At 44.4% G+C, this 13219-nt stretch overlaps 1 protein-coding gene across 1 annotated transcript; it reads left to right on the top strand.

Annotated features, from left to right (window-relative positions):
* The first annotated feature begins 399 nt into the window (after nucleotides 1-399).
* On the top strand, nucleotides 400-10392 carry LOC134352557 (lectin-like). The gene is made up of 4 exons (XM_063059813.1): nucleotides 400-499; nucleotides 7132-7272; nucleotides 7383-7488; nucleotides 10313-10392. Exons 2-4 carry the CDS (start codon nucleotides 7132-7134, stop codon nucleotides 10390-10392), a joined length of 327 nt encoding a protein of 108 aa, XP_062915883.1. The 5' UTR covers nucleotides 400-499.
* The last annotated feature ends 2827 nt before the right edge of the window (nucleotides 10393-13219 follow it).

Below are 13219 nucleotides of genomic sequence, written 5' to 3'. Positions count from 1 at the left end.
TTTTCATCTGGTTTAATGCTGCCTTAGAAGTACTTCAGCAGAATACTGGATGGTCAATGCATTGTCATGCATTTGTAATGTCTGCTATTTTATTACGCCAACACACACACACGCGCACATACACACACACACACACACACACACACACACACACACACACACACACACACAAATTTACTAGAGATTAAGATCATTAAAACTTCATAATGACATTAATTTCGGATTTTAGATGTTAATTTCAGATTTAACCGTTGGCATATTCTATGAGAGAACAAAAAAGTTTTCAAAGCGTTAAAGTTGAAAATTAAGATAAATCTTTGCTTAATGAAGTCTGGATTATAAAAATCTCCTTTCCTTTCTAGCTCAAAGGCAGATTGAAATGCACACGATACATCTCTACCAAGACCAGTGCACCAGGACTTGTGTTTCCAGCTGGACTGGTTATAATTTTACTTGTCTTCGGTTCATCAATGAAGAAAGGCTCTGGATTGAAGCTGAGGTATGAAAAAATTCAACATTGTTAGACCATTGTTTTACCGACAAATTGAGTGTGGAAATTTTCTCTGGGAGTCATTCCAAATGCTAGATTTCCTGATTTATTCCTTCCTAGCCTTGGCATAATAAAGAAAATTTAAGTCTTAAATTTTACAGCACTTCTGCATATTTCAAAAAACACTGAAAGGAGTTCTCCTGTCACTTCTCCCGTCAAGCTCTGAAGGCGACCCTCTCCGCCATGAGGAGGTACTTGGTGTCCCCATCCCAGACCCTTCCACACCTTCGGGACACTTTCTTCGCCGTTTGTAATGGACCTGCCCGTTATTTCATTCTCCATCAGATCCATGCCTGCAATTACCGTTTCTTTGACTTTGTCATGTTTGGCAAGGATCACAAGATCTTCCATCTGCAGACTCCAGAGCCTGCTGGCCCCAACACTAGCAGGCATGAACTTCAGATTGCAGCCCCTGCCATCGATCTCGGTGACTCCAGCAACCCAGGGCATATTCAAAACCTGGACTCCAGCACCATCAATGCGGGCTCCAATGACCATGGACTCCTTCAAAGCAATTGCGCAACCTCCAACTGTGACTCCAGCCTTGATCTCCAGGCCGGGTCTTCACGTGCTGCTATTGTGAGTCCCGTCTCCCCTTCCCCCACCACCACTCTGCAACCCCGTCTCCCTCACGTCCCATCATCTACTCCTGGGCCCTCGGAGGCTCCATCTTCCTCTCATCTCGACCCTCCCCTCTCCATTGACACTACCAGCCTCCCTCCCCCTCCCCCGTCTAATCCCACTTCTCATTCGTGCCGGGTCTTTATCCATCCCCTCCAACCTTCAACTCTCTGAGGCAGAGCGCTCTGTCCTCAGTAAGGGCCTCACCTTTGTCCCCCTTCACCCACACCTCAGTGAGTTCCGCGTTCGCCATGACGCTGAACTCTTCTTTCGCCGGCTCCATCTTTGAGCCTACTTCTCTGGTCAGGACTCTCCCACCCCCAACAATGATCCCTTCTCCCATCTTCAACCCTCCTCCTCTTCAAGGACACCCCGCTCTGGTCTTCTGCCTGCTCTGGATCTCTTTATTGCTAACTGCCGATGGGACATCAACCATCTCGACTTCACCACACCTTGTTCCCATTCCAACCTCACTCGTTCCGAACGTTCTGCTCTCCATTCCCTCCGCATTAGGGATGCCAACTTTCTCACTCCCAAATAAGGGACAAAAGTAGCAGTCGAATACGGGACAATTGTGTTTAACCCGAGAAAGACTACCTTGATCACGAAGGCTTGCGTGGGCACCTGTGTGCGCATGCATGACGTGCACATACGTGTATGTGCCGATTTTTTTCTACAAATTGGTTTTGACTTAATCTTCCCGATTCTGATACACTGTACATACATATTTCTACTTTATATAGGCTGTGTATTTATCATATCATTCATGCTTTTGCTATATGTTAGTGTTATTTTAGGTTTTATGTGTTATTGGTATGATTTGGTAGAGTTATTTTTTGGGTCTGGGAATGCTCAAAAATTTTTCCCATATAAATTAATAGTAATTGCTTCTGCGCTTTATGCCATTTTGGCTTATGAACGGTTTCATAGGAATACTCTACCTTAGCAGGGGAAATATGAGACAACAGCGGTCCCATATGGGACAAACCAATTTAGTCCAATATACGAGATGCCCCCACTAATACAGGACAGTTGGCAACCCTACTCCACACTAATGCTAACCTTACTATAAAACCCACCGATAAGGGGGGTGCTGTAGTAGTCTGGCGTACTGACCACTACCTTGCCGAGGCACAGCAACAACTCACGGATACCTCCTCTTATTTACCCCTCAATCATGACCCCACTAATCAGCACCAGGCTATCGTCTCCCACACCATCATCCACTTTGTCAGCTCAGGGAATCTCCCATCCACTGCTACCAACCTTATAGTTCCCACACCCCGCACTTCCCATTTCTACCTCCTACCCAAGATCCACAAACCTGCCTGTCCTGGCCGACCTATTGTCTCAGCTTGCTCCTGCCCCGCCGAACTCATTTCTGCACACGTTGACACTGTTTTATCCCCCGCTTGTTCAATCTCTTCCCACCTATGTTCATGACACTTCTCACGCTCTGAATTTTTTCAATGATTTTAAGTTCCCTGGCCCCCACTGCTTTATTTTCACCATGGATGTCCAGTCCCTATATACCTCCATTCCCCCACCAGGAAGGTCTCAAAGCTCTCCGCTTCTTTTTGGATTCCAGACCTAACCAGTTCGCTCTACCACTACTCTCTTCCGTCTAGCAGAATTAGTTCTTACTCTTAATAATTTCTCCTTTGGCTCCTCCCACTTCCTCCAAACTAAAGGTGTAGCTATGGGCACCCGTATGGGTCCCAGCTATGCCTGCCTTTTTGTTGGCTTTGTGGAACAATCCATGTTCCAAGCCTATACTGGTATCTGTCCCCCACTTTTCCTTCACTACATCGATGACTGCATTGGCGCTGCTTCCTGCACGCATGCTGAGCTCTTTGACTTTATCAACTTTGCCTCCAATTTTCACCCTGCCCTCAAGTTTTCCTGGTTCATTTCTGACACCTTCCTCCCCTTTCTGGATCTTTCTGCCTCTATCTCTGGAGACAGCTTATCTACTGATGTCTACTATAAGCCTACGGACTCTCACAGCTACCTGGACTATTCCTCTTCCCACCCTGTCTCTTGCAAAAATGCCATCCTCTTCTCACAATTCCTCTGTCTCCGCCGCATCTGCTCTCAGGATGAAGCTTTTCATTCCAGGACGAGGGAGATGTCCTCCTTTTTTAAAGAAAGGGGCTTCCCTTCCTCCACCATCAACTCTGCTCTCAAACGCATCTCTCCCATTTCACGCACATCTGTTCTCACCTCATCCTCCCGCCACCACACTAGGAATAGGGTTCCCCTTGTCCTCACCTACCACCCCACAGCCTCCGGGTCCAACACATAATTCTCTGTAACTTCTGCCACCTCCAACGGGATCCCACCAACAAACACATCTTTCCCTTCCCCCCCACTTTCTGCTTTCCACAGCGATCGCTCCCTACGCGACTCCCTTGTCCATTCGTTCTCCCCGCCATCCCTTCCCACCGATGTCCCTCCCGGCACTTATCCTTGTAAGCAAAACAATTGCTACACATGCCCTTACACTTCCTCCCTCAATACCATTCAGGGCCCCAGACAGTCCTTCCAGGTGAGGTGACACTTCGCCTATGAGTCGGCTGGGGTGATATACTGCGTCTGGTGCTCTCAATGCAGCCTTCTATATGTTGGCGAGACCCGACGCAGGCTGGGATACCATTTCGCTGAACACCTATGCTCTATCCGCCAGAGAAAGCAGGATCTCCCAGTGGCAACACATTTTAGTTCCACGTCCTATTTCCATTCTGATATGTCTATCCACGGCCTCCTCTATTGTCAAGATGAAGCCACACTCAGGTTGGAGAAACAACACCTTATATTCCGTCTGGGTAGCCTCCAACCTGATGGCATGAACATTGACCTGTAACTTCCGTTAATGCCCCACCTCCCCTTCGTACCCCATCCTCTCCCGCTCTCTCTCTCTCTCTCTCTCTCTCTCTCTATCTATCTATCTAATCTCGTTTTTTCTCCTCCCTCTGTCCCACTCACTATAACTCCTTGCCCATCCTCTGGGCTCCCCTCCCCCTTTCTTTCTCCCTAGGCCTCCCATCCCATGATCCTCTCCCTTCTCCAGACTGGTATCCCTTTTGCCAATCAACTTCCCAGCTCTTGGCTCCACCCCTCCCCCTCCTGTCTTCTCCTATCATTTCAGATCTCCCCCTCCCCCTCCCACTTTCAAATCTCTTACTATCTCTTCTTTCATTTAGTCCTGACGAAGGATCTCGGCCCGAAACTTCTACTGTACCTCTTCCTATAGATGCTACCTGGCCTGCTGCGTTCACCAGCATTTTTTTATGTGTGTTGCTTGAATTTCCTGCATCTGTAGATTTCCTCATGTTTGTGACTGAAAGGAGTTGCCTTTGAAACATGGCCTATATGGTAATATGACTATGTAAGAGTAGACAAATTTTCTTGATCATTGCAGCCCTTGTTGTAAAGACGCCTCCTTGATGCTGTCAGGAAGTGTTTAATAAGTAAGAGAACTGATTCATCAGCTGACTGATGGTGCTAGGAAGTAAGCGAAGAATCACTTAACACAGGAAGAGGTCTTTTGGATCATCATGCCTGTGCTGGACCAAAAATAGCTGTTTAGATTGCCCTACATATACTGTAAGTTTTTTCTGTGGCTTTACAGTTTTCTACAGTTGAGTACCCATTCAGATACTCATCAGATAAGTTCAGGGCTTCTGCATCTACCAACATTCCAGCCAGTGAATTCAGAGCACCCTCTCCCTTTCCCACGCCGTAGAGTCATAATATCATAGTCACAGAGCACAGCATCACAGAAACAGACCTCTGTCCTATCTAGGCCATGCTGAACTGGTATTCTGCCTCATCCCACCAACCCACACCTGCACCGTAGCCTTCCATTCCCCTCCCATAGTGTATTTATCAAAACCGCTCTTAAATTTTGAAATCGAACCTGCAATCGCCACTTTTGCTGGCAGCTCGTTCCACACATAAATAGAAAAGAACTGCAATCCTTCCAGCTCTCACCTTTAAACTTTGTCTGTTTTTCCAAACTCCTTGCTAAGTGAGATATATTCTTCTTGTTCATCCTGTCTAGATCTCTCATAACACTGGACAACAAATTTTTTCAAAAGTGTTGCTTCCTCAGAATTTTTTTGTTTATGATAGACTGCTTGAAGATGAACACAAATGTAATTTCAGATTACGTGTATCACGTAGGAATTTGGAGAAACAACAAATTAACTTTTATTGAAATTAAGGCATCCGTTAGTCTTGTGAGACCCTGGATCTGCGCCTGGAAAGTCTTCACTCTCCAGGGTACAGGCCTGGACAAGGTTGTATGGAAGACCAGCAGTTGCCCATGCTGCAAGTCTCCCCTCTCCATGACACCAATGTTGTCCAAGGGAAGGGCATTAGGACCCACACAGCTTGGCACCAGGGTCATCACTATATTAAATATAGTGTGCTTAATTGCATAATAGTGCTGATGCTTTGCAATAGTTCAACTAAGTTAAAAAATATTCTGTTAATGATTTCCATTTGTACTCAGTGTCTGAGGCTTCTCACTTAAGTGTCCAACTATAATTCGGCAGCATTGATGGATTCCAGTTCCCCTGGTATCTTTTCTCCATGACCGCAATGTCCTGGTGAAACCTTTCACCAAGCTCGTCACTAACAGCACCAAGATTTGCAGGGAAGAAGTCTAAATGGGAATGCAGAAAATGAATCTTTAGTGACATGTTGCATTTCATGGTTTTATATGCTTGAAGCAAGTTTTCGACCAGCTCTATGTAGTTTGGTGCTCTGTAGATCCCGAGAAAAATTTCAACAACTTCCTTGAATGCCTTCCATGTGATTTTCTCCAGTCCCACTAGAAATTCTTCAAATTGCCTGTCATTGATGACCTGTTTGATTTGTGGACCAACAAAAATGCTTTCCTTAATCTTGGCATCAGTTATTCTGGGAAGCCTCTGTCTCAAATATCAAAATCCTTCATATACATTTTTGTGCCTGGTGATAGCAAATTCCATCCTTACAGTCCTGAACCAAGTAATTATTACTAAAACCTGTCCTGCCATGCAGCATCTGTGCCAACTAAGCGTGCCCAAGCATGCCTGGACAAAATAGGAAACTTTCCAGCTTACATTGTAGGCAACATTTTAATTGACTTGAATTATGAATTGAAATAATAAACATAAGTTTATTTAAAAAATGGTGCGTGATAGTGAAATTTCATGGTGATTTTCATGATCAGTAGCCCAATATTCATAAGATACACCTAAAGGTATTCAGGAAGCAAAATCTTTGTTTTCCAGTGTAATCTTATGCTCATCAGTCAGACCTCCTGCAGCTTTTATAGTTCCTAGAAGCAAGCCCAGCCTGGAAAATCTCTCCTGGTCACTGAATTTTCCAGCTCTTGTGAATTTCCTCTGCACAATCTCAGGTGCTTATACGTTCTGCTTGTTGTGCTGTGGTTGGAAATGTAAACCTTGGACAGTGATTGAATAGCGTATTGCAGGATAACAACCTTTTTTTGTATATCTGTTTCAAAAGATTAAGACAAGTCTCACATGTGTCTTTTTAACCTCTCTATCTACTTGTCAGTCTTGAAAGATTTGTGGGCATGTGCTCTAAGATGTACCTGTTCCTTTGCGCTTCTTAATATCTTGCCATATATTGTGTTTTACTCCCCACTTTGTTCTGCCCCTCCAACTAGTCCAATGATATTTCTCTGCAGCCTAAAATTTTCTTCATTGCCAACAATATTTTACTCCCCACTTTGTTCTGCCCCTCCAACTAGTCCAATGATATTTCTCTGCAGCCTAAAATTTTTTTCATTGCCAACAATATTAGTAACATTTACAAACTTCTTAGTCATTGGCACTTTGCAGAATGTCTTTCACTGAGTACAAATAAACTATGATGAGTGGAATTTCCTCAATTTTACTGAATGAAGAATTACCATTTCACATTGAATGTATCTTCTTTATCAGATGTACTGTCAAGCCCTCATACCTGGTGGTCACCTCGTTTCAATACACAGCAAGGAAAATAATGACTTTGTTTTAGAATTGGCCCAAAAGGAGGGTAGTCCACATCCAAAAATTTGGATTGGTAGCTCTGATGTGTATGAGGTGAATATAATTTATTGTTACACAAAATTTAAATATACATTTATAATTTGTTTTCAAATTTTGAGAAAGTTCTTTTAAATTATAACTTCTACACTCTTGCTCTAACTTAGGATGGTACAGAGTTTTGGACTGATGGATCCAGATGGGATTATCATTATTGGCCTACAGGAAGACCCGTTGCTGGCTTACTGTGCAACACCATGATTCTAACTCAGAGTAAGCAGTTTCTTTATGAAATGTCGAACTGCAGCTTACTCCAAGCCCACATGAATAATTCCATTGAATATATTAAAATGCCATGTCTGTGCCTGTTTCAGTGTCTGCCTGGTTTGCAGTTCAATTCAACTCGATTCAAGTTTAATTGTCATTTAAGCATGTATGAATACAGCCAAGTAAGACAGTTTCACTACAGGGGCAAGGCGCAAAGACATGTTACCAGCAGTCACACACAGTAGGCACACGTAAGATCAGAACTGAGCAATGAGATTCCTCCCCCCCACCAGCTGCAACACCATTGCTTGATGCCTAGCCATCCCACATACAAGTCAACAACACACAATACAACAATACAGAATATGCATGTATATAGTTCAGACCCCCAGCTCATTGCTGTTGTCTGTTGACCTGCTCCGACACCCGCTAGGCAATACTGCAGCTTTGAGGCCCAGTCTTTGCCCCGATGCCTGACTCCCACTAGGCTATACCATGACTTTAAGGTCCAGTCCTCACATATCCAAGCACATAGAATATCAGTAAAAACACAATCACACAGAAGTATATGTATGCAGTCCATTTGAAATCCTCATTTGTCACAACTGCACTATGCCGCCCCAGTAGAGTGCACTGGTTCGGACATCTCTTCCCCTGGCAGCAGAAAAGCAATCGACCTCACAGCTTCAGGCCCCAAGTTAATTGAGAGCAGCCGCCCCCCACCCCCAAAAAAAACCTGCAGTCAGCCACGACAGAGCTTGTCTTCTGCTGAGCAAAATCGTAGGAAGGCAATGACGCTGCGCCACATTGCCCCTGGCGAAGCGGCAATGGTTTTGTTCTCTTACTCCGGGTGGCTGCAAACAGGTAGCACTGAGGCTTCAGGCCTAGTTGTTGCTATGACCGAAGCCAGACAGCTCCGTCTCCATCCACCCCTGCATTCATCCAATAACTCAGCAAATTGAACTTGCGGCGTACCAGATTAACTTTTCTTATGATCACAAGAAAAGGGACCAGGCTGGCCACTCCCTATTTGACCGTAAGCCTCCATCGACTCGGCAGCAGTATATTGCATGGCTCCTTCATTAACTCGCTGATGGTGTAGACCTGCGGTCCTGTAAGGTCCTGATATATAGCAGAATTTTGCGATCATTAGAAGTGCGTTTACGTAGAAGAGCAGCACATTTTGATGACCCCGTAGAAACCACTGTGACCAGTTGTGCCGCCATCTTGCCAGAAATTGGCGTGTGTAACTGCAGTGCAGTACAATATTCACAGCATTACTGGCAATCCCTGCTCCAGCTTCAACAAAAAATCTAAGTCAACTTCTGAGAAATGGCGTTAGCTGCTGTTTGCTCTGATTGTTGTGGCTGTGCTCTGGCACAGTAGGCAGGTTGCATACATGCAAAGCTATCAGTAGGGAGTGTACATGTTCTCTCTGTGAGTGTGTAGTGTTTCCTGGATTGTTCTGCTTGCCATCAACATCACAAAAATAGTAAGTTATCCGATCTACATGGATGGTAGGACAAGCAGAGAGAGGTTAATGGAAATCCAAGAGAATAATTTTCAGGGAAATAAGTGGGGGAATGGAATTATTGGGATTTCTCCAAGATCAGAGTCAAGTTTAATATCACTGATATATGTTGTGAAATTTGTTATTTTGTGGCAGAGTTACAGTGTAATGCATAAAAATACTATAAATTGCAATAAGGAATATACTGTAAAAGAGTAGTTGCGTATTAAATTGAGTAAGTGCAAAAATACTGGGGTAGTGTTCAAGGGTTGGTTCACTGTCTGTTCAGAGATCTGATGGTGGCGGGATAGAAGCAGTCCTTAAAATGTAGAGTGTGTACCTTCAGGCTCCTGCACCTCCTTCCTGAAGGTTGTGATAACAAGAGGGCACAGCCTGGGTGCAAGGGGACTTAATGATGGATGTCACCTTTTTGAGGTATCACCTTTTTGAAGATGTACTCAAAACTGGGGAGGCATAATGGAGGTGGCTGAATTTGCAACCCTCTGCAGATTTTTCTGATCCAGTGCAATGGGCCCTCCATGCCAAAGGTAATGCAACCAGCTAAAATGCTCTCCACGTTACACCTATAGAAATTTGCCATTGGCATGCCTTCCTGATGATTATCAATATGTTGGGCCCAGGATAGATGACACCCAGGAACTTGAAACTGCTCACCCTTTTCATCGCTGACTCTTCCACGAGGACTGGTGTGTTTTCCCTCAACTTCCCCTTCCTGGTCCACAATCAGTTCCTTAGTCTTACTGGCATTGAGTGCAATGTTGATGTTGCGACACCGCTCAACCAGCTGATTTATCTCATTCCTGTACATGTCCTTGTCACCATCTGAGGAGAGCAGAGACTTCATTACTTGAATGTCCTCTTTCTTTGTACTAAAGAAACATGAGAGAAAAAGAACATGGAAAATGTGAGAATTTCTCCAAGGTTTCTATTATCCCTCCAGTCCCCCATCTTGTGGAAATTATGATCACGTATTGTTTATTCATTTTTGTGCTTCCCTTTCTGAAGGCATCGTTCCAACAGGTTGTACAGCTGCAGATTGCCTTTGCATTAAATTTGGGCACTTGGCAATTAATCTAAGTATGACAAGATTCAATATTATATTATTTTTAGTGGCAAGTTAATCACGTCCCAGGTAGTTGCACAGCAAGAGCTGAAAATCATTCACCTTCTTGAGCCTGTTAACATTGAATCAGTTTATGATGGAACTAGCTCAAGGGGCCATCCTGCTTTTGGTCTTAAAATAATTGCTTTGGAGATCTTGTAATTCTTTCTCTTTCTGCTGGAATGTTTGTATTTCAGATGCTGGCTTTTGGAGTGATGAGGATTGTACCAACAGCAGATTTCCATTCGTCTGTATTTCCCACGTGGACCTTAATTAAATGCAGCTTCAGTCAGTGTGGTGAAACTTACTCGTCCTGATGTTTCCGAAAAGCTGTTCAAATTTCCTGCAATTTTCATTGAAGAATATTAATTTAATATCACTGCCCATTATTTAAAAATGGGAAATGTGCCATTCACCTAGCTACCCGACCAGCATAGCATCCATCCTCCTACTCTTCCCTATCATTTTCTTCAATTCTTTGATAGAATACTCTTCTGCTTACAGGAAAGGGCTTAGTCTGTACTGTAGCCCTGTTAGAAATAGTGTTTGAGGCATTGTTTCAATAAATAGAGGAGCCTATGTCATTACAGATGTAAAGCTCCATTCTCTCGGCTTATTGAGCACAATAATAATTCAGGTTTAATAATTCTTGGCTTCAGATCCAGAGCCTGATTATTCTCACATACAGTAAAGGAAAAATAGGAAAGGAGAATTGTACTAATTTTATGTTTAGGTCAATATCAGCATTGTTTAATCAGCTTTACCGTTGTGTCCTATATCCTATTTTTGCACGAGAAACATTCAATCATTGTATAGATTATTGCCCTGTCTAATCCAAAACTTAGTTGTTGATAAATCTTTTGTTGAAATAGAAGACTTGAAACAAAATAAAACAATTTAAGAGCTAATCTACAGTAAGATTAAGCAACAGCTTAACAAAGAATGTGCACAACAGTTAGCAACAGGAATTCTGCAGATGCTGGAAATTCAAGCAACACACATCAAAGTTGCTGGTGAACGCAGCAGGCCAGGCAGAATCTCTAGGAAGAGGTACAGTCAACGTTTCAGGCCGAGACCCTTCGTCAGGACTAACTGAAGGAAGAGTTAGTATGGATTTGGAAGTGGGAGGGGGAGATCGAAAATGATAGGAGAAGACAGGAGGGGGAGGGATGGAGCCAAGAGCTGGACAGGTGATTGGCAAAGGGGATATGAGAGGATCATGGGACAGGAGGCCCGGGGAGAAAGACAAGGGTGGGGGAAACCCAGAGGATGGGCAAGGGGTATAGTCAGAGGGACAGAGGGAGAAAAAGGAGAGAGAGAGAAGGAATGTGTGTATAAAAATAAATAACGGATCGGGTACGAGGGGGAGGTGGGGCGTTAGCAGAAGTTAGAGATGTCAATGTTCATGCCATCAGGTTGGAGGTTACCCAGATGGAATATAAGGTGTTGTTCCTCCAACCTGAGTATGGCTTCATCTTTATAGTAGAGAAGGCCGTGGATAGACATGTCAGAATGGGAATGGGATGTGGAATTAAAATGTGTGGCCACCGGGAGGTCATGTCAGAATGGGAATGGGATGTGGAATTAAAATGTGTGGCAACATGTCAGAATGGGAATGGGATCCTTCCCCACTGATCTCCCTCCTGGCACTTATCCGTGTAAGCGGAACAAGTGCTACACATGCCCTTACACTTCCTCCCTTACCACCATTCAGGGCCCCAGACAGTCCTTCCAGGTGAGGCGACACTTCACCTGTGAGTCGGCTGGGGTGATATACTGCGTCCGCTGCTCCCGATGTGGCCTTCTATATATTGGCGAGACCCGACGCAGACTGGGAGACCGTTTTGCTGAACACCTACACTCTGTCCGCCAGAGAAAGCAGGATCTCCCAGTGGCCACACATTTTAATTCCACATCCCATTCTCATTCTGACATGTCTATCCACGGCCTCCTCTACCGTAAAGATGAGGCCACACTCAGGTTGGAGGAACAACACCTTATATTCCGTCTGGGTAGCCTCCAACCCGATGGCATGAACATCGACTTCTCTAACTTCCGCTAATGCCCCACCTCCCCCTCGTATCCCATCCGTTATTTGTTTTTATACACGCATTCTTTCTCTCACTCTCCTTTTTCTCCCTCTGTCCCTCTGACTATACCCCTTGCCCATCCTCTGGTTCCCCCCCCCCCTGTCTTTCTCCTCGGACCTCCTGTCCCATGATCCTCTTATATCCCCTTTGCCAATCACCTGTCCAGCTCTTGGCTCCATCCCTCCCCCTCCTGTCTTCTCCTGTCATTTTGGATCTCCCCCTCCCCCTCCCACTTTCAAATCTCTTACTAACTCTTCCTTCGGTTAGTCCTGATGAAGGGTCTCGGCCTGAAACCTCGAATGTACCTCTTCCTAGAGATGCTGCCTGGCCTGCTGCGTTCACCAGCAACTTTGACAACAGTTAGCACTGTTTTTTTGATGAATTGTTTCCTCATTAATGATAAATACTTTGACCTCAAATGCATAGAGATTATCATTCATGAGCCCCACAGCACTCACCAAAATACAAGTCTTGAATTTTAAACATGTACAAAGAGCTTTCCTGCTTAAAATCTATTATTTATAGGACTTCCAGAAAAAAATCCACTGAGCGGCAGTTCTGAGGGTGAAAACACCTTTTTAATGAGAGAGGCCTGGGGAAAATGGCCAGAATTGTTCAAACTGACAGGCAAAAGTACCTAATATATCCACACATTACAGCAGTGGTGTGCGGAAGATCATCTCTGAACAGTCAACACAGCAAAACTTGAAGTGGATAAGCTACAACAGCAGAAGACCTCGAACATACACTCAGTGGCCATTTTATTAGATTCAGGAGATACCTAATAAAGTGGCCACTGAGTGTGTATATATACTTTGGTATTTAAACGGCACATGTATAAAAGAGCCATTTCATTTGACCTCTCACCCTCTCCCAGTTTTACCTATCACCTACAACCTTGTACTTCTACCTTCCCTCCTCCCACCACCTTACCCTAACTTTGTTTTCAGTCTTGATAAAGGGTCTCAGCTCAAAACATCGACTGCTTACTCGTTTCCATAGATGCTGCCTGGC

Source organism: Mobula hypostoma, chromosome 10, assembly GCF_963921235.1.
Source record: "Mobula hypostoma chromosome 10, sMobHyp1.1, whole genome shotgun sequence".
NCBI lineage: Eukaryota > Metazoa > Chordata > Chondrichthyes > Myliobatiformes > Myliobatidae > Mobula > Mobula hypostoma.
This window is presented reverse-complemented; position numbering and strand designations above follow the sequence as displayed.